This window comes from Rhea americana, unplaced genomic scaffold (genome assembly GCF_003343005.1).
Source record: "Rhea americana isolate MKP2758 unplaced genomic scaffold, rheAme1 scaffold_165, whole genome shotgun sequence".
Taxonomy (NCBI): Eukaryota; Metazoa; Chordata; class Aves; order Rheiformes; family Rheidae; genus Rhea; species Rhea americana.
The window spans coordinates 332,759-357,739 of record NW_028185761.1 but is presented as its reverse complement, the minus strand read 5'-3'; the positions used below and the strand labels follow the sequence as shown (position 1 = coordinate 357,739).

The 24,981-nt window shown below is 45.7% G+C and overlaps 1 protein-coding gene across 1 annotated transcript in view; it reads left to right on the top strand.

Annotated features, from left to right (window-relative positions):
- MYO7A (myosin VIIA) overlaps nucleotides 1-24,098 on the top strand; it is a 73,315-nt gene extending 49,217 nt beyond the window's left edge. Inside the window, exons 30-50 of the mRNA XM_085300539.1 lie at nucleotides 3,424-3,543; nucleotides 4,127-4,300; nucleotides 5,486-5,713; nucleotides 7,399-7,569; nucleotides 8,625-8,742; nucleotides 9,029-9,155; nucleotides 9,276-9,445; nucleotides 9,549-9,739; nucleotides 9,934-10,058; nucleotides 10,794-10,951; nucleotides 13,477-13,630; nucleotides 14,197-14,352; nucleotides 14,557-14,662; nucleotides 16,369-16,482; nucleotides 17,499-17,586; nucleotides 18,003-18,109; nucleotides 18,776-18,961; nucleotides 20,412-20,528; nucleotides 21,548-21,631; nucleotides 22,147-22,266; nucleotides 23,640-24,098. Of these exons, the coding sequence (XP_085156665.1) occupies nucleotides 3,424-3,543; nucleotides 4,127-4,300; nucleotides 5,486-5,713; nucleotides 7,399-7,569; nucleotides 8,625-8,742; nucleotides 9,029-9,155; nucleotides 9,276-9,445; nucleotides 9,549-9,739; nucleotides 9,934-10,058; nucleotides 10,794-10,951; nucleotides 13,477-13,630; nucleotides 14,197-14,352; nucleotides 14,557-14,662; nucleotides 16,369-16,482; nucleotides 17,499-17,586; nucleotides 18,003-18,109; nucleotides 18,776-18,961; nucleotides 20,412-20,528; nucleotides 21,548-21,631; nucleotides 22,147-22,266; nucleotides 23,640-23,729 (2,904 nt within the window). The 3' untranslated portion in view covers nucleotides 23,730-24,098. The remainder of the gene's footprint in view (nucleotides 1-3,423; nucleotides 3,544-4,126; nucleotides 4,301-5,485; nucleotides 5,714-7,398; nucleotides 7,570-8,624; nucleotides 8,743-9,028; nucleotides 9,156-9,275; nucleotides 9,446-9,548; nucleotides 9,740-9,933; nucleotides 10,059-10,793; nucleotides 10,952-13,476; nucleotides 13,631-14,196; nucleotides 14,353-14,556; nucleotides 14,663-16,368; nucleotides 16,483-17,498; nucleotides 17,587-18,002; nucleotides 18,110-18,775; nucleotides 18,962-20,411; nucleotides 20,529-21,547; nucleotides 21,632-22,146; nucleotides 22,267-23,639) is intronic.
- The last annotated feature ends 883 nt before the right edge of the window (nucleotides 24,099-24,981 follow it).

Below are 24,981 nucleotides of genomic sequence, written 5' to 3'. Positions count from 1 at the left end.
CAGCACAGCCCTTGGGTGTATCAGCCACTCCTCCCAGCTTGGCACCATCAGCAGATTTGCTGAGGAGGCACTCTGTCCCCTCATCCAGGTCATTGATGATGAAGTTGAACAGGATGGGACCCAGGACTGAGCCCTGGGGGACACCACTAGCCACAGGCCTCCAACTRGACTCCACGCCACTGATGATGAGCCTCTGAGCTCTGCCTTTCAGCCAGTTCTCAATCCACCTCACTGTCCACACTGTAACAGAAGTCCTGATTAGAACAATTAGACAACAAATCCAGATGAAGCCTTCTGAACTGTAGATATATGAAGATGATCAAAATGTGTTTAAGTGATTTCTGCTAGGAAACATGGTTGTAGGAAGCTACAAGTTATACATATCCAGAATGGCCTATATTTTTCTGTCTTTCCCTGTCCCTCAGAAGACTAATTTCAACACAGATTAGAAAAACAGTGTGTTCATTCAAGCACCTGCTGCATTTGCCCATATGATTTCAGGCATCTGTTCTACTACATCTGGCACAGAACAGTACTACACAGTTAATTATAAATATAACTTAATATAAGAAATTGCACATAGAAAAGAAGGGATTTAATTACCTGGAAGTACGCTTGCATGGTTGCTTTCTGCATGCTGGATCTTGCCCCACCATGTGTTATATTCACAATGTCAACTCTTCAAATAGCCACGTGGGAAATGCCATGTAATATGTTTTATCTTCAGAAGTACCATGGATCAGCAGGAATAAAATCAACAGAAGTCGCAAAGGGGCTGACACTCTTGCAAATCAGATTGTTGTTAAGGGTTTTATTTTTCCCTTGGGCAAAATCCATGTATTTTTTCCTCAGTTTGAACAGCCTGCCTTCTAAATGAGTTACACACCTGGAGTCTGGCTAGCACCCATGGGACTGTTCCAGTTAATCCTGGCTGGCTGGCTCAGGGCAGCAAGCTCCACACTGTGCCTTTGCATTGCCATGACATGACAGGACTTCCTTCRTCCCTCTCAGATTGTATATGGACTGGGCCTTCTCCCAAGCCTGCTGGAGATCAAGGTTTTTATTAATTCCCACAGATACCAGATCAGGTAGTTGGTCCTTAGTACTCAAAGAGTTGAAGCCAAGAATAGAAATTCTTCCTTCATCCCCAGGCCCTGTCAATAGGAAATATAATAAGGAAGATAAAACACTAGCAAAGTAGCAGGAAATTAAGTTATGTCTGGAAATGACAGTATGTTACAGGAGATCGTGTGRATTTAAATCTTTAATAGTAAAAGCGTATTTTAGGAAAGTATAGCACTTCTTGGAAATCATTTATGAATAACTCTAAAGACCTGAATATGTACTCTGCCCTAAGTGCTAATCTGTGCTGAAATATATGACAATACTCCCAAAAGCTTTTGTGGAGGTTTATGATAATTCTGCTCATATTAATCTTGGGCAGTAGGTCTACCTTTTTACCTTGGGGCACCTAATTTCAGATACCCATCTCCTCTTTATAGCACATGGAAAAAGACGGGCTCCCCCAGAGGTCAATCTGGAGCCAGGGTCCTSCCCAAGTCACCTTTCAAAACAGTTTCTGTGTCCTCACGGGCAGCCCGTGGTGGCTGTCCTTGAGCAGAGGCCATTCGTGTTTGAGTGCAAGCACTCCTTGCAGCAAACCACGCTGCAGTTACTCTCCAACACACAACACACGGGCAGCAACCTGGGCGCTCTCCGAGCTCCTCCGAAGTCACTGTAGTTATCCATGGGGATGTCATCAACACCTGCCAGCTTGCAATAGCAGCCAGGGTATTCTGAGATAAAGCGTTCTCCCAGTGAAATGTTAATCCTGCCTCCATCCATTACATTCCCATCCGGATTCACTTTTTTTGTGTGTGTGAAATGCAGAGGAATATTCAGAGTTTGTTGGATTTCAGCRAACACTTCTGTTTTGAAGTTACATTAATCCAGGCCACCTATTCCAATCTGATCTGGGCTGGGTCACTAACTCCACGTCAGTGCTAGACATCACTCTCCTATTCTTAACCTATTAGTGCCATGTTAGCTGTCAGCCGACATCTGCTTTACCATGGGTTTACAGACCCATGCTTTTACTTTAGCCATGCAATTGCTGCAATCCAATAAAAGATAGCCACATGGTGATTATCAGCCAGTAGACGTTTTGTTAATCTCGCATCTTTTCTAACTGATGCCCTGGCTGGTCATTTAGCAACAATGATCCACCACCACTTTAACAGACAGAAAAACACTTAAGAACATCAAAAGCTAAATATTTTTAGCATTTCTGTGCTGAGTTCTTTCTTGTGGTGAAAGTGTACAGCGAATGTTGTGTCAGRCATCTGATTACTTTCTTCATGAAACCTGTATCAGGATCTAACTTTCGTAGCAGAAAAGTTCCTGAAAAGGAGATTGTTATGCCTGGAAGTTGTTCCACAACCTTGGAAAATGTCAGTTAGAGCTAAACATTTTGAGTACAATTTAGCTAATAGTGGAGCAGACTTGGATATGTTTTCCATATGTCTGCCTCCTAATATGAAGGGCACACCTAGGCTCCTATATGTGCTAGAAAGCCTTAGTAAATCATATTCCAAGCAGGGGTCAAGGCACATTAGCACTCCAATTCTTTGTACTTTTCTTTCAAATAACAATGTAACTAYCTATGAAGTTTCTCTAAAAGATAAGATTTACAGAACTATTAATCTTAGCTTTATTTTAGAARTCTTTGGCCAAGATATTTATGAAATATTTTCAGTGTCATGTTGGGGAAGTTATTGGGTTTTATTTTCTTTACAATAAAGTGGTTGCATTTTTAACATACAATGAAATGCTTCAAATTCCGGTTTAGGCTATTTAAAATATGTGTTAAAATCTAAGTAACAAAATGTAATTGAATTGAACTGAAGAAAAATGTAGTTGCAAAGTACCTTTTATGTTGGCAGCTAAATATTCTAAAAGTGGTATTTGCTTACAGTTCCCCTTGATCATTACTTGTAGGTCTTTTCCTTCACTCCCTTCTTTTTGGCTTATGCTCAATAACATGTTATATGGCTTATCTTTAAAATACAGACATCGAAATTAATGGCAGCAATAACARGAACATAAAGGCAGCTGCGCTGGCTTCGATCAGAGATCCATCTAGCCTAAGATCTTATCTCCACTGAGGCCAATAACATGCAGTATAAGAACAAGGCAAGTTGTTGCCTTGTCTTGTTCTTGTTGTCTTGCCATCATCATCTCTGCCAGYATCCAACAGTGTGGTTGAAGAACATCCTGAGCCTTGAGTAGTATCACTGCCTTTAACAGTCCCAGCAAGGTTTTTCTTCAATAAGTCATTGGGTTTTTTTTCTTTCTTTGGAACCCTTGAAAATGTTTGGTTTCTACAGCTGATGGTCTAATCAATGCATTTCTTACTGCAAACAGTATTTAAGGAATTTTATCAATGGAGGCCCCCCTGGTTATGCTCCCTACTGTGAAGAGAGGCTGCGGCGGACRTTTGCCAACGGGACAAGGACACAGCCTCCAAGCTGGCTGGAACTGCAGGTAAGAGCCCCTTCATCCCCACTCCCAGCCAAGTAGGGTGCAAGGCTTGTGCACTTTGCTAAGACACAAAGYTCACCTCTGGCAGGACAGAAAGTTGCACGACAAAATGCCTGTTTCTTTCAAAAATTTTCAGGTATTTYTAAAATATTTCATTCCTTATGTATCCAACCCTTGCTCTTGAGCATGTTGAAGATCATCCCTTAGGTTATGTCAATACTTGTAAATTAAATGTGCTTGAGCATACTCTCAGGCACTGAGGCCATATTTGATAGTTTGTTGTGCTAGTTTACCTGCACAGAGAGTTGTGTTTCAATGCCCAGGAGCATATCCAGGCATGCCTGGATTTGCTGAGCTAGACACTTTCATAATTGATTGCTTTAAATAAAAAAATCTGGGATTTCCAAGTGCTTCCTCTGGCTGACCATGCATTATCTTGTTGAGGAGTACGTTACAGTAGTATTGAAATGCAGCCAGTGAGTGAAATCAGGGTTTACCACTGTTGAGGGGCAAGAGTACATATGCAAATAGTGTAGATGGGGTTGAAATTCATATGCCTTTATAAAGTTTGACTTCAATCCATTAGGCAACCAAGTCCAAGAAACCCATCATGCTGCCTGTCACGTTTATGGATGGGACAACAAAAACCCTGCTGACAGATTCTGCAACAACTGCTAAAGAGCTCTGTAATTCTCTTGCTGACAAAATCAGCCTGAAGGACCGATTTGGGTTTTCGCTTTACATCGCACTGTTTGACAAGGTATGTCTTCAATTACACTTTTGACTATCTCTATAAAAGAGGGAGGAAATTCTTCTTGCTGCCATGTATTTTTCAGAGGACAGAATGACCCTGCACTCTGAGCAAATAGCAGCCTCAATGTCGGGAAGAAACATTTCTACTGTGCAGATGCTGGTATGATTTTCACAACGAGGGTAGCTGAACACTGGAATAGGGACTCAGGGAGACTGTGAGATCTCCATCCTTGAAGATATTCAGGACCCAACAAGACAAGGCACTGAGCAACCTGATCTGAGATGGACCTGCTCGAAGCAGGATGGACCAGAAACCTCCATAGGTCCCTTCCAACCTACTTTATTTTATGATTCTATTCTCTTAACCCAGGAAAATTAACTAGAATTGAATTTCCAATAAAAACAAAGCAGTGTAKATTTTTATGCAAGAGACCAACCACATTTAATGTGCATAGAAAAACTAGTGGTTGAAATTAAGCTAGTAAAATGAGCTAAAAAYCAAGTTATCATACCTTCATTGGAACTTATGCCAAATTATTTAAAGTAAAAAAATGCATTTCTTCAGCAATTCCATAAAAATAAAGGTGAATGMACATGAGAAGGAAAAATAGACCTTCATCAGATGAGACAATATTTGCAATTCAATGAAGCATAATTATTCCCATAGCTGCGGTGTAAGAGGTTGGAGTATGTTCTCTCCTCCTTAAGTAGCGACCTCTACCTGTGAATGGAGAAGGAAGTGGTTTATACTTCTTGGTCTCTTTTGAGGAATATGTGGCCATTCTTTCTGGGAAGTTCACTCAGAGAAGGCAGAGTCCTTAAGGGCCTAGTGCCAGGCTCTGACATGAGGAAGACAAACCAGGGCAGGCTTTTTCTTCTGGGTTTTTTTGATGCTTAGCATGTTTGGATCCAAGTCTGTGACTTTTWAACAGAGTGTTTCAAAGCACCATATGAAAAACTGGACCTTTGGCTTTGATAAGTCACATTAATCTTCTCCTTTCACTTTGGCCTTGGAAACTGGGGCTCAAAATAGAATGGCTATAGTTGCTCTAGAGTGGTATCTCTCACTCAATTATGTTGATGTAAAAGATTCGATGGCTATAGAGGAAGCCTAGATGAATGTCTCAGATGTGGATAGCTCTATCTAAAGATGTCAAGATTTAGCCAGACGAATCCTCCCTTTTCCATCTAGGTCTCTTCACTGGGGAGTGGCAATGACCATGTGATGGATGCTGTGTCTCAGTGCGAGCARTACGCCAAAGAGCAGGGAGCACAGGAGCGCAATGCACCTTGGCGGCTCTTCTTCAGGAAGGAGATCTTCACTCCTTGGCACAACCCAAGTGAGGACAATGTGGCCACGAATCTCATTTACCAACAGATTGTCCGGGGTGTGAAGTTTGGGGAGTATCGGTGTGACAAAGTAAGTGTCCATAGCAGCACCAGCTCTTTCTTGGGCAGCACTGAAATGCTACAGTGGGAATGTGGCATTCTGCTTACTGAGACAGGCCTTACCAMAAATGATGTTCTTGCCTCATTAAGAGCCAAAGTTCAACTTCTAAGAAATTTGCAATCACCTCCCACTGAAGATGAATGAGCAAATATTTCCCTAATCCAAGTCAAATGCCCAACTGCTCCGGTCCAATGTATATCTCCTGAATGGTGAAATAGGTTCCACCAAAGGAGATAAGAGACTTTCTTCACTGAACACTCACTAGCTTGGGGATTATGTTATTCACCTGGGAACTGGGAACTATAGGGTCAGATCCTCTTGGCTAGGGAGAGATCAGAGATTCCCATGTGCTGCATAAATACTCTCCACTGTTGGCTTTTGGATGGGAAAATCAATGATCTTCTCATCTGTCAGCCTCAGGTTGAGGCCCACAGGCATGCTGACCAGATTGAGAATACACAGGCTCATAGTCTAAGAATCCTACTAGGGTTTAGACATGAGCAATGTGTTTCAAGATAGCAGAATTTACACCATGCACTGCAATCCAGTAGTACAGCCATACGATGAGGGTACATTAGCAGTAGAAATTTAAGCCCCTAGAGTCTTTAAGAACTTGCAGAATTATGTCACTCTCACTGAAATGAGCATCTCAAGAGTGATCCAAACCTCAGTCAGTGTCCGCCACATTTTGTCTTGTTTTGAAATCATCCAGGAGTGGAATCCAAGATATCTCTTTTCCCCAGCACTTAGCTGTTCTCCTGTGGTTCAGTACAGACTAAGTATCCTGGGAGTTAAAGCATCTTTTTCTATCACTATTGCATTARCATCAGCTCTTTTATCCTATCTGAAGTCCTGCCCCTTCTTATTTCTCCCCTTCTTTTGCTCCTGGTCTCCCTACACTATCATCATCTCAGTAGCTCTATTATTCACCCTAAAGTGCTTGGAACATTGCTGGACCATCAGACATTTTACAAAGTGAAGTTCTGCAGCATGCTCAGGCACTTCAATTGCTGAACTTCTCTAGAAATGGTGGATCCACACCCTTTACAACCACTAAGCTCTGTTTACCATAGCAAAATTACCCATTGCCAACTGCAGGCATCAGGAGCAGATGGAATTTCAAAGAAAGATAGAGATAAACGTGTCCTCACACTATACAGGCTTGCATGAGGCTGCATGTGGCTTAGTCTTAGCTTACAGTTTTCACATGCAAACAGCACTGCCAGCAAATGAAGCGAACAGATTGCTCTACTAATGTGGCCAAAGAGGTGATGTCATGGCCCATGTAAGGTCTTTACCTGCATTCAGCATGTGCTGTTGTTTAACTGTGTTAGTCTAAAGGATGTAAGAGCACAGGGGAAGTATTAAAGCCCTTTAATGAATGTTTGCAGCAGAAGAAGAGTTTATAATCTTTCCTGCTATCCATTGAAGAGCTATTCATAGCAACTATCATTTGGGACAGCACAGGATCAATCTCCTGAGCTTCAGACTTGCCTAAAACACCAATGAATCTCGACTGAAAGGAAGAGTCCCCACCCTAATCTGAAGCAGCAATACATCCTGCCTTCACAAAGGAGTCCCTGAGATACRGGGCACAGAGGTTGGGGCTGAGTGGTTTGATGACTGCATTATGTTGGCTTGTTTTGCTCCCACAGGAAGAAGAYCTGGCAGAACTGGCTTCCCAACAGTACTATGTGGACTATGGATCAGAGATGGTGCTGGAAAGGCTGCTAAATCTAATTCCATCCTACATCCCAGACAGGGAGATCACAGCTTCAAAAACAGTGGAGAAATGGGCTCAGCTCATCATAGCCGCACATAAAAAGGTGGGGACATAGATCATCAGGAAAGGGCCAAGGCATGCTTTAGTAGCTTCATGTGCCCTTTAAACATATGTCAGCCTCCAAAGCTCAGCTCTTGGCCTTCCCTGAAGCTAAARCAAAGGGAAAGGGCAGATTCTGCACTAGCCGTGTTCAGCATTACCAATGGTTTTGAGGAGAGATCTGACAGATGAAGACAAACCGCAGAGATTCATTATAAGAAGCAAAGTTCCATCTCTGGGATTTTGTTCCTGTTTCACAGGATTATGCTGTTACTGATTGTGTTACAGTGGTGGCTCATGTCCTCATTTAATGTCAGGTCCCTATGATGCCAGGTGCTGGGTAAAGCCTTCCTGACTTCCCTAAGACTATTTGTGACAYTGTCCCAGAGCGTAATCAGACCTCACAACTTCCATAACTCATTACCACCATGAGGGTGGGTCATCCAGGCATTTAAAGGCAGGATCCATCTCCAGGTTAAGACACCTAAATGTAGGTGCCTCCTCTCCCATAACAATCAATGGAGATTCAGGGGCTCAATTCAGGGGTTCAGTTCAGTTGCTTAAACATAGATGCTTGGAGTATACCTGCTCTAGAAACACCTGGATTTGCAGGTCCTCAGTCAGACCTGTCAGCTACATGCAGAAGTCTCARGTATCCAAGGATGACCTAAATGAAACTAGATGCCTGTGCTTAAGGGCTAGATATCACTGGCAAGGTGAGAAGTAGACACCTMTATTAGGGAAATCTAAAGTTGGTGGAAATGAATTCCACCCAAATTGGTCATTCTAGATGCTTGCCCAGCATTCCCAGAGTGGAAATACCCTCTTCTGTGAGCCATACATTTTCCRGGACTTTGTCCAGCCTATTACTTGTTCCTGTAGGATTCTTTTTGCCCTTAACCTTATTCTGAGACTTAAATTAATACTGGTTCCAGCATCTTCAGATGACATGAACTGGCTATATTTCAATRTTTCCATGTTTCAGCATTTTCCGTATGCTATCTTCCTGGCCATAGCTGGGTTTATGCTTCATGATGGTTTGGTTTGCTTTGTCTGTAGGGAATTTATACTCAGAAGAGAACAGACCCCAAAAAAGTCAAGGAAGAAGTGGTGGATTTTGCACGTTTCAAGTGGCCTTTACTGTTTTCTCGATTTTACGAAGCCTTCAAATTCTCAGGTGAGTCAGTGGAATACATTCCTGGGACATAGCCAGCAGCAAAGCAAGGAGAGTTAGACTTCCCACATGGAAGCAGGTCATAGATTTGGTAGCTGGTCTTTTCCAGAAGTTTTATTCCTTTTGGTGCATTCTGGTTAGGAATGGCTCAAGCTATGAATCTGCCACTATTTTTCTTATTAAAGATAACACTGATTTTTTTGGCCATTGCATCCTCATTTGATACACACACATTTTCGGTATCTTAGGACCTTTTATGTATTGATCGTCTGTCTTTTCTTCAATTCAGGGCCAAGCCTGCCTAAAAACGATGTGATTGTAGCTGTCAACTGGACAGGGGTGTATTTTGTGGATGAACAGGAGCAGGTTCTCTTAGAGCTCTCTTTCCCAGAGATCACAGCTGTGTCAAGCAGCAGGTAAGGAGGAACAGGCTTAGCTGGTGATCTCACCTTAAACCAGTCATTTTCTAGGCTTTGCCTCTATCTGTTGATGCTGTTATCTTTCTTCTTTGTGTCTCCTGTGAAAATGTATCCTAGAGGGGGAAAGCTGCAAGGGCAGAGTTTCACTTTGGCCACCATTAAAGGYGATGAATAYACTTTCACCTCCAACAATGCAGAGGACATCCGGGACCTCGTGGTGACCTTCCTTGAAGGACTAAGGAAAAGATCCAAGTATGTAGTCACTCTCCAAGACAACCCAAACCCTGGTAAGCAAATCATCCAGCCCAGTGGCAAATAGGTAGACTGAATAATTACTCCAAAGGGATTTGAAGGAAAAAATAGGAAAAAAAATGATTGTCTTTCTTGCAGTGGGAGAAGAATCTGGTTTCCTCAGCTTCCTCAAAGGAGACCTCATAGTTCTGGACCAGGATACAGGAGAACATGTGATGAACTCAGGCTGGGCTAATGGGTTCAACGAGCGGACCAAGCAGAGAGGGGATTTCCCAACAGATTCTGTTTACGTCTTGCCTACAGTCACCATGCCTCCACTGGAGATTGTGGTAAGCTGTCTTATGGGATGACGCAATTCGGTACGATACAAAGCCTGAGGAAGTCAAAAGCCCTTCSAAAGAGCTTAGATTAATCTTATTCATTCACCACAAGTCTTTTGATTTTGCATCTGCTTCTTCTCTCTAAATGCATCAGGATCTGTTTATCTCAAATATATCTGGTAACAGACCTATTTGTCCCACAGGCACTGGTCACAATGACCCCYGACCAACGACAAGATGTTATCAGAACCTCCCAGTTGGCAATTTCAGACAGTGAAGAGAGGGTGAAACCATATACCTTGGAGGAATTTTCCTATGATTATTTTAGGTAATTTTTTTAACCATCTTCAAAAAGTGTAGGAAGTAACAGCCAAATTCCTGATAGTTTGGAATCAAGAGCATAATTTGTGRTTACTGCAAAAGACTTTAAATATCCCATAGTATGACTTTGTACAWCTGCAGCTTCCAGGTTGCTACATGGCATTTTAGCTGTAAATTTTCTGTAGACAGGATTTTATGAAGGATTTCTTCAGATTGGCTCAGAGTAGGTGTAGTGGTGTGAAATTTGGTGGTGTGAAACTAGCAGTGTGATATTCCTCTTCTATGATCCCGTCCATAGCATCAGACTGTATACGCAACAGGTGARTTAGGTGAGGAAGTTCTTAACTCAGCTCTGAAGATTTAAGTGCACACCACTGCTGAATACAGCTTACCAAAATTCCCACTCCCGTTCAGATGGGCTGTTGGTCTGATGAGGCAGACCAAATCYTGTGGGATGTGTCCTCCCCTCTAGGATTGCTCTACTGGGCAATACTCTCCACTGTTGCTGCCTCTCTCTCTGACCATCCATCTCCATCACCCTTCCTTCTGAGCCCTAGGAAAATACAAGTTGGTATCTTTGGGCAGAATYGGATCTGGATATCTGCTAAACTGTGAATTGCTGTTTAGTGCAACAGTTCATTAGCCAAGTGTTGTAAGCGGCCCTCACAGGTGAGGCTCTGGCCACATCCATTGCCTTTTATCCCTGTAACCACCTTTCCTTTTGTTTTGCTTTTGCCACCAGGCCACCTCCCAAGCACACCCTGAGCCGGGTCATGATTACCAAGAGCCGTGGGAAGGACAAGCTGTGGTGTTACACCCGCGAGCCCATCAAACAGCCGCTGCTGAAGAAGATCTTAGGCAGCGAGGAAYTGTCCCAAGAAGCCTGCATGGCCTTCATTGATATCCTTCCACTGCCTGGGAGAGCTCTGGGGCAACAGGTCTGGAAGATGAAAGGCTGAGGAGGCTGTTTAGGGGCCTGAGCAAAGCCCATGCAAAGGCTTGTGTTCCCTCTAATAGGCTTTGATCTTGTGACAGAGACTTGTTGATGGGTCTGATCCTGAACTCTAGATTCAAAAATCCCTGGGATTCAAGGGGTTCTGCACAGCTGGGTAACAAGGACCAGGGAGCAAGTTATTGAGGCCTCCCAGTCAGCACTACTTAGTGGTTAACTTACTACCTCTGTTTTGGCTTGCTTCAACTGGCTCTCTCCAAGATGCATCTGTTGTAAAGGGTTGCAGGCCTCTTCATTGGGAATGCAGTGGAGTCTTCTGCACTCAGCTGGGTTTGCTGCAGTCCCTTTGGCACTGACAGTCAGCCAGGTTGACTGGCAGAGAGCAGCATCGCTCTGGTACAACATGCATCATAGAATGATAGAATAGACTCAGTAAGGTTGAAAGGGACCTCTGGAGATCATCTAGTCCAACCTCCCTGCTCAGCAGGGTCATCTACAGCATGGTAGACAGGGTTGCATCCAGACGGGCCTTGAAGATCTCCAGACAAAAAGACTCCACAACCTCTCTGGGCAACCTGCTCCAGGGCTCTGTCACTCTCACAGGGAAGAAATTCCCCCTCATGGTCAGGCGGAACTTCCTGTGCTTCAATTTCTGCCCATTGCCTCTTGTCCTGTCACACGGGACAACTGGAAAGAGTTTGTCCCYGTCCCCTTAACACCCTCCCTTCAGGGCTGAGTGTAGGGGCAGGATCACCTCCCTCTACCTGCTGCCAACAGTCTCCTAATGCACYCCAGCAGACCATTGGCCGCCTTGGCCACAAGGGCACATTGCTGGCTCATGGTCAACTTGTCATCCACCAGCACTCCCAGGTCCTTCTCTGCAGAGCTGCTCTCCACAAGGGCAGACCCCAGCTTGTACCAGTGCCCAGGGTTACTTTTCCCTAGGTGCAGGACCCTGCACTTGCCCTTGTTGAACCTCAGGAGGTTCCTTTCCGCCTAACTCTCCAGCCTGTCCAGGTCTCTCTGAATGGCAGCACAGCCCTTGGGTGTATCAGCCACTCCTCCCAGCTTGGCACCATCAGCAGACTGGCTGAGGAGGCACTCTGTCCCCTCATCCAGGTCATTGATGATGAAGTTGAAGAGGATGGGACCCAGGACTGAGCCCTGGGGGAYGCCACTAGCCGCAGGCCTCCAACTAGACTCCGCACCACTGATGATGASCCTCTGAGCTCTGCCTTTCAGCCAGTTCTCARTCCACCTCACTGTCCACWMATCTAACCCATACTTGCTGAGCTTSYCTAGGAGGATGTKATGGGAGACAGTGTCAAAAGCCTTGCTGAAGGCAAGGGACACAATGTCCACTGCTCTGCCATCATCCACCCAGCCAGTCAGTCCATCAYRGAAGGCTATCAGGTTGGTTAAGCAGGATTTCCCYTTGGTGAATCCAKGCTGGCTACTCCTGGTCACCTTCTTTTCCCTCCATATGTCTGGAGATGACATCCGGAAGGAGCTGTTCCATCACTTTTCCAGGGATGGAGGTGAGGCTGACTGGCCTGTAGTTGCCTGGGTCCTCCTTCTTGCCCTTTTTGAAGACTGGAGTGACATTGGCTTTCTTCCAGTCCTCAGGCACCTCTCCAGTTCTCCAGGACCTTTCCAAGATGATGGAGAGCAGCCTGGCAACAACATCCGCCAGCTCCCTCAGTACCCGTGGRTGCATCCCATCCAGGCCCATGGATTTGTGAATGCCAGGCTTGCCCTGAAGGTCTCTAATCCTATCCTCAAATAGATCCAGCTTTTATAAGTAGCCTTTATGTTTTGGTGGAGCTTGACTCTAGGATCCACATTTTACAATTTTAATAGTTCTGCTGTTATAAGCCTATTACTGGTGCTACCACTATTGCTACTAGTACTGATTTCCTCCTGATAGCAAATAATAATAGGAGAAATTAAAAGGCCTGGCAAAAATTAAGAGGRCTTTCGCAATTTTCTCCCGCCCCTTTCCCTGTGTTATGACATTTCAATTCAGAAAACTGTGGCCTCTTGTTATGTAGAATAGTTACAATACAGCGTGATGGTGAAGGTCTTCATTTGGTTTGGTTTACATAACTGCARTTCCACTGGTGTCCCCAGAGCTCTGGCTAATGACACCAGGTGTAAATCTGACCATTTTCAGTGGCAGCTCCATGTACGGCTGGATAATTTAGTAAAGGCAGAGCTTTCCTAGGCCCAACCCTATATCCCAACCCCAAAGCAATTGTTTCCAATCTGAGAAGGTTACTTGGTGYGTGATAAAGTGAGAGAGCTCACTGRAAGTCTCCTGAAGGAGTTTAACACCTTTACCATATACTCTGCTCCCTCCACCAAAATGCAGCCACTTCCATAGTTGTGTGTAGGAACTCTTTAATCACATCGTCAACAGAATGGCTTACCCAAACCTCCCAGTTAGACAATCCTTGACTTCTGCTGCTCCCACCTGTGCTGAAGTATATGGGCGACTATCCATCCAAAAGGACTCGCTCCGTCAATGAGCTGACAGACCAGATATTTGAAGGTGCCTTGAAAGCTGAGCCCCTGAAGGATGAAATCTACTGCCAGACCCTAAAGCAGCTCACAGACAATCACATCAAGTAAGAGTCAGCGGTTTGTGTTGGGTAAAGCAGTCCTGGACGTGGGGTGCTGAGCAGCGGGGAGACACTGACATCTTCCGTATAGTTTCCTCAGCCCATTGCTGCTGGGASAGTAGTTATAATATCTGCCTGTTAGAGCCATCTTTTTTGTGTTGTCCAGTTGTAAGACTGTCATTTTAACTCACTKGGTATGATTTGGTTTTAAAGTCCCAACTAGCTTTCTGTAGATCAGGTGAGCCTTGTGTCCAGCGCAATTTCAGGACTATCCTCCATCCCTGTGCTGGCAAATCTCTAATCAAACCAGTCATCTTCTGTCTGGATCTGACCTTCCCACTTAGGTAGATGTCATGAAGCCCATTTAAATTCAGCATCAGCTGGCTGCATTGAAGCTCCTCCAGTCCCTTGGGTCCAGAGCCTGAATGTCCCATTTTCCACCTCCTCTATAGCCCACCATTTGTACCTCCAGCCAGTGTCTCCTTTCTCAGCACTAACGTCACAACAAAGCACAGAGCCATGTCCATGCAGTGAGCGATTACTTTTCTTCCTGCGGGTCTCTTCTCATTTAGGTACAGTGAAGAGAAAGGCTGGGAGCTGTTGTGGTTGTGTACAGGCCTTTTCCCTCCAAGTAACATTCTCCTGCCCCATGTCCAGAGGTTCCTGCAGTCCCGGAAGCATCACCCTTTGGCAGCAGACTGCATCCAGAGACTCCAGAAAGCACTGAGGTATGGCACCAAAAGTCCTACCTGATCCTGCCCATGTCACAGGCTCCACACATATATGAGAGAATATGAATAAGAGACATTTAAGTAATGGGGGGGTGCAGAAACATTGAAATGTTGCAACATCTCTCTGCATTCAACCAAGCTGAACTAAAGGATGTGAGGTGGAGTACACTGGCTGATGCCGTGTCACCTCCTGTTTTGCAGGAATGGCTCCAGGAAGTACCCACCCCATCTTGTAGAAGTGGAAGCAATTCAACACAAAACTACYCAAATCTTCCACAAAGTTTACTTCCCTGATGACACCGATGAGGTAAAAGAGGGAGAAGGAAGTTTTTAATTCCTGTCAAGATYGGTCAATTTTCTTACTAAAAGCACAAAACAGGCCAATATTTGTTCTGATTCAGAAAAAAAGTCAGCCTTCTCAGAAGGCTCTGGACCAGGGTRGTGTCAGGATGGCCCATCCTTTTCTACCTGGACCAGCTGAGAACCAAGGACAGGAGTTTGATTCACTGTGACTCACCTTTTCAAGGTGTGAGTGCTGTGTCAGCATTTGTTGGAAGATTTTTAGTGTGATGCCAGTGAGAGGGAAACTGGGTGGGTTCGTCTTCCTCACAGGGTCTATAACTTTGCCCATCAGTCGTTGGAGCCTAGACTGACAGGCATCGTCTGTCCACCCATACCCAGCTGAGTACCGTGACGGAGCTCCCCAGGAGCTGGTCAGGGATGCAGCTCTGGCAGCACCAGTGAGCAGCTAGCTGGAATCACTCCTTGTTCTCCTGACCCGAGATGACACAGAAATCCTGATACCTGTACTCAGGAGCTTCTCATTAAGCATYTTACACACTAACAAGGCAGCTGGTTGCACTGATGCCAGAGTAGGTATGCATATCTTGCAGGTACCACTCTCTCATGCTGTTTAGCCTTCCAGTCAGGTACACCTTTATCTCTTCCCTCATGTCAATGGGCACATCTACATTCTTGTATTTCAAACTGGATGTATGTGCAAAGCTGTGCACATTTATGGAGGAGAAAGGGCAATTCCTCTCCTCTCCAGCACCTGCTCAAGCTCTTATTAATCTATGATGGAGAGATGAGAGATCTGCTGGGATTTCTCATCACTTTGAATTTTTCTTTTTCTATGTGACCAGCAGTAACATGAGACTGATTTATAGACATACGTCTGTGTGAGAGCCAGTAGCTCTCACAAGCTCTCTCAAGCAGCGGAGTCTTCTGCACTCGGCTGGGTTTGCTGCAGTCCCTTTGGCACTGACAGTCACCCAGGTTGATTGGCAGAGAGCAGCATCACTCTGGTATGACATGCACCAGCATCTAAGCGTCTGCCCACCACATGCATGACTCTGCTAGCCTAAACCACCAGCACCCATGTTCCACCTCCCATAACAGACTGGCCTSGTGCTTCAGTGCTGTTGGTGTTCAGTGATGCTGGGTCATATCCAGAACCTCTTTAAGTGGCCAGAGCAAAGCTGAGAGGATGTAAATGCAGASCACAGTTCAGAATGCAAAACAGGGGCTGGGTCCTGCATTCAGGTGGGACAGTCCTTCAGGTATCACTTCCCCTATATAAAGTAGGAGTCTTTTCCCTCTCTTCAGCAATCCACAAGTCAGGCACTAGGTATAAGCCAGGCATCTGGGCTCCCTCATAGTCAGTGGAGAAACACTGGGACAAATCAGCCTGGAGGTATCTGTCTCTCTCCTAAACAAATGGCTTTAACTCCTAACTTTTAGATGAGRAAAATCTCTTGTGTTGCCTAGGGAGCCCTGGGTAAACCAGCACAGAATATAGCATCACAAGGCACAATTATACAGAAGCAGCACGGCTGAACCTCTGCAAATGTCTCTTCCCATGCGCAGAGTCACTAAACATAATGTCACTGATTTTACTGGAGGTGGGTGGCTGAATCGCTTAGCACATCTAAGCCTCAGGTTCCTTAAAGAGAGCACAGAGTGGAAATTACTCTTGAAGTAGCAGAGATGAGGCTCTTCCTTTCTTTGTAGGCATTTGAGGTGGAGTCCAGTACAAAAGCCAAGGATTTCTGCCAGAACATCTCCAACAGGCTGCTCCTAAAGTCCTCTGAGGGTTTCAGCCTCTTTGTCAAAATCTCTGACAAGGTGAGTGACCCACACAGAGGTGGGGGTGGCCATGAGGCACATGGTGCTGCATGGCATTTCCGGTGACCCAGCCCCCAGAGGGTGTACACTGGTGGAGCCAGAGCTCTCTGCTCACTTATGGGTGAGGTGCCTTTCTCTGCAAGCAGTTTGGCCTTTCTAAGTCAGATGCAGCTTACTACAGCTGGGGTCTGCAGTGCTGCAGCCATAGCTTACAGCATGGCTGTCATCTAAAAGATCTTAAAACAGGAGCATGGGTCATCCTAGTCAGTCAGAGGTAGATCTTGGTGCAGACCACAGAAATCTGTTCAGGCAGATGCATCCTGCTCCTACTAACTGTAGTCCCACAGTAGGTCAGTGATGATAAGAGGTGCCAGGAGTTGCCAGGCAAAGTTCTCCTGGTTTCAGAGCAGATGGTATTAACACATGACGCTGGCACTGTAACAGCCCATTGTGTCCATGCTGACCTAGAGATCCAACAAGCACCTCCCTGTGTGCAGGATCGCGCACAGTAATTGCAGCCCATTGCATTTCTGAGATGGTCCTGAGTGAGGCAAGAGGCAGATTTATTTCCTAAGGACTCAGTAATATTTTGTATTAGTTGAATATTAAGGACATTCTCTGTAAGGTCCATAGCAGAGTACAGTGAAACTGCCAGATGTAGCAGTCAGGTCAGTTGGCTCCCATCAAGTAGCTGTCCCTGTGACGTTGCATTGATTCTGGGTGAAGGAGATAGGGGCCATCAGGAAACAAGTAGAAAAGGCAGATTGTTGCTGAAATGGGTTTATAAAGACAGGCTAACTAAGAAAAACTTAGAGCTTCTTAGCTCTAAGTAGAGACAGGACTTATAGGAAGAGTGAGGTGTTGGCAGTGGCTTTCTCACATTGCTGGTTTTTAACACATCATTCTAATGGGAATAAAGCAGTGAGCAGCACCTACAGGAGATGAGGCTACGGCCAGCCCTGCCTGAGCCACTCACTGCATGATCAGCCTTCGTGACTGTGTGTTGTGCCCCTCAGGTCATCAGTGTGCCTGAGGGAGATTTCTTCTTCGACTTTGTCAGACACCTGACAGACTGGATAAAGAAAGCAAGACCTGCAAAAGATGGTAACAGTGACTTTTCTCCATTGCGGGTCACACAGTCCTGCCTTGACCCCCCCCCCCCAAGTCCTCCATCTCTTTCAAACCAGGCTGGCAGCACTGTTGGTTGCACCACACTGCTGTGGTTGTGCTTCCTGTGCCAGCCCTAGACACATCACATGGGAGATGATCTGCCCAGGAGCTGCAAGATCTCTGCTGCCAAATGAAGCTAGACACACCTCCCACTTTACTAAAGCTTTGCTAGGGAAAGGTGTGCTTTTCCCTGTGAGTCCCAGGTGCACTAGAGGCTTGGAGCCCTTTGGTAGCTTTGCCAGCACTCCTGTCCTGCAGACTGTGACAAGCATAGGGCACCAGTCACCTGTGGGGATAGTGGTTGCCACCCGGTGCTCCCAGCATTGGTCACACATGGTTTCTTCGCAAAGGTATAGTGCCTTCCCTCACCTACCAAGTGTTCTTCATGAAGAAGCTGTGGACCAACACGACACCCGGAAAGGACTCCATGGCAGACTCAATTTTCCACTATTACCAGGTACTCTGCAAACCTGCAATATCAGAGGAGACTTGGGAGCATGTAGAAATGGGAGAGAAAGATTTCCTCCACCTGCAGACCTGTCTGAAATAAGGCCAAGGGTACTATTGGCATTTAAAAACTTGCAAAAATTGTAGAAAAGGCTATGTGATTCCAAGTGGCCATCTCTAGAGGTGGATTTTCTGGAAAAGGGGAATGTAACTGAGACTGCAGGCTGACTCTCTCCTGACAGTTCTGCCTAGCATGGGCACCACCCTGTGCCATGTAACAGGAGACAGTTTAAAACCAGAGAGGACCTCTAAGCAGCTGAGCAGCTGCTTGTCCACCACACTCAGCACAACTGCTAGGAGGGCTGAGCCTCATAGCTAGGGAGTGGAGACGTCCATGAACTCCATTTAACATCCACATCCCCTCTCTCCCTCCATATTGATGTTCTCTGAGATGGAGGGATGGGGGCAGTCATAGAGGCCTGCTGGGTGGGAAGGTGTATGTTGCACATCAGGCTACGGAAGGAAAATAAACCAATTTAGTAAGCAGTAAGCACAGACTCGTTCTTCCCTTCAAGCAATCACTGTCATCTTCTCTCTGGGGAGGTGGGGATGTCTCTGAGGATGAGGGTCTGTGGTTATCCCCCTCTGTCTGTCAATGGCTGTCTTGCCCATGCAGGAGTTACCAAAGTACCTGCGTGGCTACCACAAGTGTACACGGGAGGAAGTCCTGCAGCTGGCGGCTCTCATCTACCGGGTGAAGTTTGAGGATGACAAGTCCTATTTCCCCAGCATCCCCAAACTCCTGAAGGAGCTGGTGCCTCAGGACCTCATCCGGCAGCTCTCTCCAGATGACTGGAAAAGGGTAAACAGCAGCTGTARTCACATACCAGGCCCAGCTGGGGGGAAGCCCAGCATCTCAGATGACTTGTCTCAGGTCTTCTTGACTCAGCTTTGAAGAGAGGCTGCCCGAATGAGTGACCAGTGCTCCCCTCCTGAGCCTTAGCAGAGTTATCCCAGCAGCATTGGAGGAGGAACTTGTACATGCTGTTACGTTGTTGTGGGTTATTTTTGTGCCYGTTTTGTTGTGGCTGTTGCTGTAGCGCTGGATGCAGCACCATATGGACACGTGCTAGTTTGCAGACTACAGAGCAGAGGGATTATTCTCCCCACTTTACACAGAGAGACCTAGGGCTCAGGTATGGACAGGTCTAGAGCCATAAAGGAGTGTAGCTGTCCAACTGCCAAGAAAAAGTCTTGTAAGTCCTTTCTGTTTGCTGAATCTTGAGCTCTCCCATGTACCTAACCAGCAAACTACTAGCTTTTCTGGAATGAATGTCCCTTAGTCCCTTATACTGCTTCAGTTATTGAACCATATAATCCTTGTGACTTGTTTGCGCACCTCATCCAAGAGAAAGCTGATTCCATCCATGCTCCAGTGACCAGTCAGCATTTCTGCAATGTATTCTCGGGAGCAGAGACTAGAATCCACAGTCTCTCCTCTGTGACAACTTCTGCTCCAGCCACCAACTCCTGTCTTGGCCCAGTTAATATTTATTAATAGCACACTAATGTTGATTAATAATTAATATTTTTAAATAAATTAATAATAACGGTCCCAAGAAAATTGCCACCTGAAAACACTCTAGGAATTAGTGCAGTAGGGAGACCTGAATCTGAGTTTTTATACAAGCACTGTGAAGAAAATTTYGGGGTTAGCAACTACCCCCTCCTTTTGCAATGTGGCTGGCAAAATCTTTTACCTCGTGGAAGGCTCATGGTGGAGGCTAAGTACATAGTTAAGCATACATCTTCCTGGGCCTTTTCATATCACTCTCTCTCATCCATATATCATTCTGGCTAGATTAGTCAGCTCCCTGCTCACCCCCCAGTGAGCCCAGACACCCAACCTGAGGCAGAATGTCCCCTAAGCTATGCTAAAGGTGACAGTCCCCACGGCTCAGTGCCTTGAGACCAGACACTCCTGTGCAGGGCTGAGCAGAAGAGGACTGTCTCCCAGGCACACAGAAAGGACTTGCAGAGCATTACTCACCAAACTTATTTCTCATCAACAAATGCTCATGTTTATGTCCCTCTAGCACTCGTAGGCAGATAGATATCTGATATGTTTCTGCAGTTTATTAGCGAACATCCAGGGGAAAGCATGGTAGTTTCTTGTTAAAAGACAAGTTACTAGGAAGCACTTATGGTTTCTGATAGGATAAACCATCTTTTGGGGATGATGCTCTTTCCCTGAAGCATCACCAGTCCTACATTATGCAAATCCTCCAGCTTGGCTGTGTCCTCTGTTGCAGTCCATCGTGGCATACTACAATAAGCACGCAGGCAAAACCAGAGAAGAAGCCAAGCTTGCCTTCCTAAAGATAATCTTCAAGTGGCCTACATTTGGATCAGCATTCTTTGAAGTGAAGGTATGTGCTCTACATGGGGTTTCCCTGGCAGCTTTGAGTGAAGATTAGGATCCCSATATCATGGAGGGGCTCCAGGTGTAAAGAGTTTTTGCAGGGATCTGGGCAGCCTGGGAGTCACCCTAGTGAAGCAGGGTAAGAGACAGAGATCTTCACTGAGATAATTCTTCAGTGAAGGACTAATAGACCTGTTTACTGCCATCTTGCATCTTTGCACAGATTGAGGCATTTTAGAGCATCAACGTATCTCGGCTATACTTGGTCTGTTCTTGCAGCACTTTCTGTTTTGCTGAGTCATGGGAAAATGTGCTTTTCCAAGGGACGGCTCTCCACACACCATGAGCCAAACCCAGACCAGCCACCACATTAGACTCCCATTAAAGGCAGTGGGAGCCAGAGTTAAGATGTCTGTTCAAGTGTCTTGGATACCTCATTGCAATGCCTGCAAACATCTTGCTCAAATTGCTATCAGATCCTTGAATTTATGCTCCCTGTCCCATGGGCCCTAGCTCATCAGTCAAACAAACTGGAGACCCTTCTGTGCTAACATGGGACTGGGAGAAGGGATTGACAACACTAACAAAATTGAATGCCAAAATCAGCAGAGCAAAGAGCAGTGTTCTCTTGGCCGGGAGGTCCACAGCAGGAGGCACAAGGAGGAGCAGAACACTAAACAGAGGGATTGGAGGGGAGAGATGTCTGAGGTTTGTCAGCCCATCCCAACTCTTCCTTGCTAATGGCAGGATGGCTTCTAATTTAGGAGACCATTGAGGAGAGCGAGGAACTAACACTGATAGTAACTTACCTCTTGATTATTGTGCATCTAGGAGATCTGTAATTAACTAGACATCCATGAATATTGCCGATATCTTAATGGGCTCTGTGCTTGTCTTTAAAAGATAAACTGAACAGCAATTAATGGGCCACTGAATGGTGGAAGGAGAAAACAAGAAGTAAGGAAGTAGGAAGGAGTCTGATTTTGCATGCTGCTTCCCATAATTGCTTCATCTCATTTCCCACAGCAAACTACAGAGCCAAATTATCCAGAGATCCTTCTAATTGCCATCAACAAGCATGGAGTCAGCCTCATTGATCCCAAAACCAAGGTAAGCAGGACTAAAGTCATCACTAGATGCTCCCCAATCACCTCCACAACGTCTTGCAGATGTCATTCCACAGAGTGCATTCTTCAGAGCTACAGGCAGTCCCATTAAGCCTAGCTACCGAGGCTGTATAGCCAGAGAAGTTTCTAGAGGCAGAGGTTCATTATTTTACAGAGTCATCCCAGCCCTTTTTAATAGAAGGGCTGGAAGAACCAACTGTCAAAGCSCTGTAGCTGAAGAATACACACAGTCCTCAATCCTTTCGTAGACATTAGGACTGGAGCTGGAGTAGATGAGTTTCCACTAGGTGTTTCTGTCAGCGACATGGTCCTTCTAGTACAGCTACCCTCCACAAGTGCTGGAGGATCCAGAGTCTCATGAGGCAGTGGTACAGTCCCACCTCAGTGGACAGTCTTAGACTGCTTTGATGGAAAATGGACATGGACATGAGAGAGCCTCATAAACGCTCATGAAAGTTCAAGCTCTCRTGTTGAGTGTCAGTCTTTTGTTCCCTCCAGGATATTCTCATCACTCACCCCTTCACAAAGATTTCCAACTGGAGCAGTGGCAACACGTACTTCCATATAACCATCGGCAACCTGGTGAGGGGAAGCAAGCTGCTCTGTGAGACRTCCCTGGTAAGGAGCAATCAAGATTATTGAGCACTAGGCACATCGGTGGGAGAGGACAGGCAGAGAACCACAGCATATTTTCTGCAGCAGAGCATGTTTTCTGTGCACATAAGAACAGCTCTCCCCAGTTAGACCAAGTGCTGAYTTTGGCAGGCCAAAATTAGGTGTGTAAGGAAGAGCATAATTATTACAATATACAACGACATTTCCTTATTATCTTCTCCCTGCTTTCAGTAAACTGTGTCTTGGATTTCCTGAGCCAAAAAGGAATGCCTTAGAGTAAGCCTGAAAGGTTTTTTCTTCTGGGTTTCAGCACTGTGCTTTTATTATCTCTAGAATATCTTTTCCTAGGAGGTTGGTCAGACTTTGGGTCAAATCCAGAAGGACTTTGGAGGATGGCAGCCCACTTCTAGACAGGCTGGTTTTAAAGAGAAGTTTGAAATTGCTATGAGACAAAAGAGCTGAGGATGGATTGAGGCAGGTCATGCTATCCAATGTGCACGGCAGTTCAATAGTATCCCAAGAGGAGTGGATATGGATATGTGTTGAATATGTAAGGCCTCATCTCTCCTTCCCACTCATGTCTGCAGTGCTTTGGTACAACAGAGTACTCATTGCAGACTGCCCTGCAGCTTCCTCCAGGGTAGYAGCACTGGACTAGCCTGGATGCATCATGACTCTGCTCAGTGTATGAGGACTCCAGATGGGTCCATCATCCAGCTCAGGAGTGAGTCTGAGGTGCTTGGGTTATGACTATCCCTGGAGCCTGGGGCACTGCTCCCTGTTCTGGACTGGAACTTTCCAGCATGTWAAAGCAGATACAGGCTCAGGAGCGCTCTTGAGCCCTTTTACCAAGCTCCTCTGCCTAGCTGGTCTTTACCCTCAGTTCACACAATGAAGTCCGCCTTGGTCACCATCCTGTGTCCTACAGCAGATGAAGCTCTGCTGAGTCCACTGCTAGCCAGTGTCAGATCCTCAACATCCTGCATTCCATCCCACCCTCAGCTCGCTTGCTTAGATTTCCCTAAGCCCAAAGTATGGAAGATAAAATTTCCTGCTGGCTTAATTATTAATTTGGAGCATTCAAGTTGCTGCTGATCATTTAAAAAAAACAGTCTCCTTCCAAAGCTCCCTAGGTACTTGGCCTCAACAACATCTTGGGGACAGTGAGTTCCTCCATTTCATACTGCATTAAGAAATTGTATTTKGTCCTTGAGCCTGGTGGCAGCGTCATGTCATCCAAGGAGTATGGTGAAAAGAGTCAAAAAGACCTGAAAACTTGGAAGTCAACAACTGGCAGCCTGTGCATTCAGGATGCATGAGCTAGAGACTATAAGTTGCATTATAAAGGCAGGTAACATCTTCTCCCTCCTTACCAGGGCTACAAGATGGATGATCTTTTGACCTCGTACATCAGCCAGATGCTAACAGCCATGAGCAAGCAGAGGAGTGCAAAGGGTAGCAAGTGAACTGCAAGAAGCCAGTGGCAGGTCGCCATGGGGCTAATTCACCAGCTGAGGCTTGTGGGATACCCATGCAGCTGGGGGAGAACCTTTTCCTCTCAGATGTGGAAGATGAGCCGAACGCCATCTGGGAGTTCGCTGGACTCAGACATTGAGGGTTCAAGTACCACCTCCCCCTCCAGTGAAGATGACTATCTCTGACTTCGCATCCTCCTTCCTCACCCTGTACTTTGACTCTGTGTTAAACCTCAAAGATTTCCAGGTAACACCACGGTTGTCAGACAGGCTGAGCAAAGAGACGCTGGCAGGATGTTTGCCTGGAACCAAAGAGTTGGCATTGCAAAGGCTCTGGGAAGAAGAGGGGAGTGTGTGTGTGTGTGTGAGTGTGTGTGTGTGTGTGTGTGTGTGTGTGTGTGTGTCTGATGTGAGTGTGACTTTTTGTTTTGTTTTAAGTAAAGAGAGAGCTATCAGGGTGGAGCGGGTTTTGGAGAGGCTATGGGCATTTCAGGTTTGAAGAGAAGTAACAGAGCCCCAGACTATGCTGGAAAGAGAGCCAATGAACACTGCAGGTGTTGTTTTTGACATTACAGAAGAATACATTGTGTTCTTAAGAAGAACAGAAAGAAAAAGCTGGCTGAGAGGATTGCATTTAAACTAGGAATCAGAATAAACAAACCACTGATCAAACAGACTAGAATACTAAAGTGCGGTCTGTGCAATGCTGGAAATATTTAAAGAACAAATTTTAAAAGTTTCTTTTCTTCTATTTATTTTTTAAAATATTAAAAACMAAAAATCCTGCATTTCATGCAAGTATCTGGATGCTGACTCGGGGCTGAGGGCGGCTTGGAGGACTATCTCTTGCTCAAGGACTCCTGCAGAGCCAAGACTGCCAGAGGCTGAATGTATGCAAGACACATCTTTCCCAGCTCATGGGCTCAGCTGGAAGTGAAGCTGGAAAGATGAATGCTCTCCTCTTGCCCCTTCTTTCCAGACCAATTAGTCCTGGGATGATCTGTACCACAAGCTTCAATATGGATGTAGGAGCTTTGAAGTAACCATGCTTGGAAAACTGTGGCCAAGCCCATGTTGTGTGAAAAGTGCTCTGATCCAGACAGGGACTTGGTCATCAGAGTTGGAAACAGCTAATGAATTTATTATGCTTTTGTGTGTATTGCTCTTTGAGACAGCTCTTTACTGGTCCAGGCTGGAGCCTAAACACTCACAGTGAGGTCAGGCCCTTGATTTCAATGGGCTT